Source organism: Silene latifolia, chromosome 8 (genome assembly GCF_048544455.1).
Source record: "Silene latifolia isolate original U9 population chromosome 8, ASM4854445v1, whole genome shotgun sequence".
Taxonomy (NCBI): Eukaryota; Viridiplantae; Streptophyta; class Magnoliopsida; order Caryophyllales; family Caryophyllaceae; genus Silene; species Silene latifolia.
Genome location: NC_133533.1, coordinates 15,568,365 through 15,572,998, shown reverse-complemented (window position 1 = coordinate 15,572,998; position 4,634 = coordinate 15,568,365). Strand labels below are relative to the sequence as shown.

General features: G+C 34.1%; 1 protein-coding gene across 1 annotated transcript; it reads right to left on the bottom strand.

The window, feature by feature from the left end:
• Positions 1-606: 606 nt before the first annotated feature.
• On the bottom strand, positions 607-4,418 carry LOC141596469 (alcohol acyltransferase 9). Its single transcript, XM_074416646.1, has 2 exons — positions 3,723-4,418; positions 607-1,659 (listed from the first exon to the last, which is right to left on the bottom strand). The coding sequence occupies exons 1-2, from the start codon at positions 4,164-4,166 to the stop codon at positions 745-747; spliced, it is 1,359 nt and encodes a 452-aa protein (XP_074272747.1). The 5' UTR covers positions 4,167-4,418; the 3' UTR covers positions 607-744.
• Between the last annotated feature and the right edge of the window lie 216 nt (positions 4,419-4,634).

Genomic DNA, 4,634 nt, shown 5'->3' with positions numbered 1-4,634 from the left:
AAATTTTCATCTTTCTCAAGCACCCGACTAATAATAATAAGGGTTTTTCTATCCTATGCCCACTAAACATAGGATAAAAAAACCGTAATAATAATAATATTATGGTTCTGCTACTGCTTTCATTCGTTTGTGATTAGGTGGATGAATATTTTGAAGAAAATTAAAAGTAGACATTTACCACACTTAAGACACTGAGGATAAGATTATTGTTAGTCTTGAGACAAGATTTTGGTAAGTCTTAAGACAAGACTCACTCAAGACTACCAATAATCTACCAAAGTCTTAACAAAGTCTTAAGTTGAGTCTTGGAAATCCAAGAATTAACTTAAAACTTTGGGTGAGTCTTGACCCCACTTTTAAAGGAAATTATCCAATAAGTTGATCTCATGTGTTACTTCATTTTGTTCTTTTTTTTTTAAGTTTGTAAAAAAAAAAAGTGAAATGGAAAAGTAGAGTTTGAGGTGAGTCTGACTGATAATATATGAAGTCTGATATGAGTCTGAGCAATATAAAAATAATTAAAGTTAGTGAAAAGCTAATGTGGTAGGGTATTTAAACTTTGATGAGTCTGACTGATAATCTTACCCTAATAATTTACAAGGAGACTGACAATAATACTTCCTTTATATAGAATGCAACCTCAATTTATTCTGGCTCATTAATAATTACAAGAGTAGAGAGAAAAATAGGAAAATTGTAAATAGGTGCATTACACACTTACATTAACCTTAACCCTAATTTCTCTTAGCCATAATAGCAATTAGAACCTAAATCATTACCCATATCCATGTTTTGAGTCATATAAAACTCAAATTTTTCAGCCATACTACAAGGTAGAGAAACACTAACTCTTATAGATTCAGGATCACCAACTATAGGTAAAAATAAACAATATACATCACTAGTTAATGGCCCCATGTGTACCGGTAGACCGGATCCGAAATCCAAATGTTCAAGATCCAATTTAGACCATTGAGAAATAACCAATGTTGTGGATAAATCTGTTTTTACCTTTTTACCCTCCAACAAATCTATCATGGATTTTATGTTATCATCATGCAAAGAAGATTTAGCATGTTGCACCAACTTCACACCATGTGATACATTTTTGGTACTTAGCTCTTTCACTGTTGTCTCAGCACACCCGAGGACGAATCCGTTCCCATAATACCCTTGAGGTAACTCGGGTTTTACTCTTTTACGGATATTAACCGAGAAAATGAGCTTTACCTTGAGCAAATGTGACAAGTTCAATGATTTAACCCATGATTTCCATGTATGTGAGGCTAGGGCTTCAAATGTGGTGCATTTCACAGATGGTATGATATTTCTTTTTAGGGCTAGGATTTGAGAAGGGTTAAAAGTTATGGATGTGGCAACAAGGGGCTGAGATTGTAAATATTTAATGAGGGCAAATTCGTCATTTTGGTCTAGGTCATGAGTGGAAGTAGTAAAACCAGGGTGGGTGAAAGTCACTTTTGGTGGGGATCTAGGTTTTAGTAAGTGTCGACTATGAAACGGTGCGTTTTGTAGAACATAATTAGGATTTGTTGTGGTTTGGGCCCATGCATTAAGAAATTGTGATGTACCAATGCCATCACAAATACAATGGTTGAATGAAGTGCATATGATCATCCCACCACAATTGAGCTTAGTTACCTACATGAAGTTGCAAAGAAGTTAAGAAAAACAATATGATTAGATAATAAAACCATATTGAAATTCTAACCATCAGTTTAAGTTTAAGCTTTTTTATTTGGTTGAGATAAGATAAATATTACAATCCAATCACCGACAAAATGACAGTGTTAAAGCAGCTCATCTTTTATAACAAGTTTAATATAGTTATTATTAAATGACATGTACAATATGAAATAAATTCGTTGTATGTTGACATTCAGAATTTATCAATGTTCATTATATTACTTTTGGAATATGCCACATATGTAAACAGTGTGGTTTTTAACGGTCTTAAGACTTATGTCTTGGTACTAACTCTGACATGATCGGAAATCTAAACTGGTTGGTATATAAAATCGTCTTTAAAATAAGTGGGATTGGCATTAAAAATTGGAGGGTATTGCCAATTTTTGTCATATAAAGTGTAAGGACGTCCAATGCTTTAAGGTCATCATCTTGAATATGATCAAAGGAGTAAAAAGGAACAAAGATGACTTCTTTAAGACTTTCAATCAGAAAGTCTATCATTGTTCCCGTTTGCATCACTTTAATCACCAAAAGTGCTTTACTAGCTTTAGTGTGGAATATCTCACTCTCATCACCCAACTATTCAATTAATTAAATCATTAATCATCCTAGAATTTCCTTCCACAAAGAATAATCTTATCATTAGAGAATACAATATGTTACCCTTCTTATCCTATATAGACAAATTTTAAGTTGATAAGTGTCAAATTTATATAAAATTATTTTGATATATACTCGTACCAACTTAAATTGTTACGCGTCAAATTTTAGGTTTAAGTTCTTGGATGATCAAGTGTCGATTCTCATTACCTATTTGTTCTTTTTCTTACTGTAAAAGGAGCTATAAGGGTAAATATATATGTTGCTAACGGGTTTAAACCAGGTCAGAAATGTCACCTTTCATAACTTCACCAGCTAATTATAAGCTAGCTAACATCTGCAATTCTCATTACCTAAGAATATGGTTAATATTGCCCAAAAAAGCCCCAATAGGGTTGTAGTAAAACTAATAACATGTAAAACCTTGTAACTCGATCACATATCGGTATTGCAACCGATACTAAAATCATGCATTTTAAGGGTGCATTGGAAAATTTTGGGGGTGACCACTATGAGGGATAAAGAATTGGATAATAATGAGAGTGAGATATATAAATGTTAATGAAAAGACAAACTTGGTTAAGTGCTTAAGCATGTGAATTTTTTTTGGGAAAGAATAAAATCATGTGATATTTGGAGACTCAAGTAGCAACTTGTCAAAACCATCAAGATGTTTTTACATGAAGCAACAAAAAAAAAATAGATGATGAATTGGGTCCAAAAGCTTAAGTTGCTTTCACTATGACAACTCAAAATGGCCAGATTTTTCCTTTGTCTGAGCAGTTAGTCTTGTTGAAGATGGGTCGGAGCAAGTGACGGGTAATGTCACTCACAAAACGGATAGGGGGGACAAGGTGGGGGCACTCCCATGTGCTTTCCTCTCTCCTCTATTTGGGTCATTTGTGAGTGGAAATAGTATCCGTCACTCCAAAGTGACGAATACGTGCCGTCTTCAATGAGATTTTGTGTTGTCTCAGTGATGATACAACAAAAATAACGGTATCCGATGTCTCAAAGCTCCCATAAATTGCATGGTAAGAAAGGTTGTATGTAAACAACTTCACTTTTGTACTAACATTTACAAGATCGTTTCTGAATGACCTAAGATCAAAATTCTGTCGAGAACGGCTACTTTACGAAGAAAAGAAGTTATTTCTAAACTTTTTTAGAACCAAGGAACGAATAAAAATTTCATCGGCAACACCACAGGCGAACAAGTTATGTTGTAATGGTATAAACTAAACTCGAAAAAAGTTCAAAATTTTTAACTCCAGAGTTGGTCTCATGCATGTCAAAACTCAAAACATTGTTCGGTGTACGACAGTCTCATAACAGTTTATGTACCTCATTTTACGATAACAGTCTTATCGGAAATTTGCAAAAACTCGAAAATGAGAAGCATAAAGTAGTTAAACCTGAACAACAAGTGGAGGAACATCCAAGAAAGTAGGAGCATCAACTCTATAAATAAGCTTCCTCCATGAAACATTTGGTTTAGCACAAAACTCTAAGAAATCAAGAGCAGAGTAATCAAGAAATGCCTCAGCAAAAACAACACCTTCACCATTACAATCAATCTCAAGCTTTTCATCCTCATTACTTGTAGCAGTTCTTAATCTCCCAGCTAATGGGTAATAATCGGAAAGAATTTTCGAGAGCGAAAACTTAAGGTTTTCAACACATACAGCTTTTTCATAGAGGTATAGGTATTTAATGGTGAACCTAAGGAACTTTTGATCATCAAGGTTTGATAAGTAGAGGGAGTGGTTAGGAGTCGGGCGGTCGGGACGGATTAATACGGGGTCGTTTTGGTAGTAACAGTCTGGGATTTGTGGAGAGTTTTTGAGCTCTACTGTCATGGTTGTTTGATGTTTATTGTTATGAATGGGAAGGAGATGCAGGGGAGTTTGGAGTGAAAGGGATTGTAGGAGGGGAGTGAGGCTTTTGTAGATGGAGTAATGGGGGACAATGACAATTGGAAAATGTATTTGTAACACCGATGTTATCGAGTTCGTTCGCTATTTTAGATGCGCACTAGATAAATCTGAATATACGTGATAGCTGCAAAACATGTATGTCAAGTCAATTGATGGGTAACAGGCTTAAAGTTTAGAAGACATAAACTCAAGTCGTAAATATATAGGGTCTTTTACCAAAATAATCATTTTGGGAAAACTATTTACAAAAATAACCATATAGTCATTTTAATTACCAAAACGACAATTCTAAATATAAAGATGCCAAACTTTAAACATTAAACCTAATTTATTTTTGAGTGAACCGGTTTAACCAAGTACTTTTAATCAAAGAATATTCTCCCCAAATAA

Excerpts from the sequence above, each read along its gene's own strand:
- LOC141596469 (XM_074416646.1), bottom strand. The coding sequence starts at position 4,166 with ATGACAGTAGAGCTCAAAAACTCTCCACAAATCCCAGACTGTTACTAC. Across the intron at positions 1,660-3,722 it reads TTCCTCCACTTGTTGTTCAG|GTAACTAAGCTCAATTGTGG; the intron begins GTTTAACTACTT and ends AACTTCATGTAG.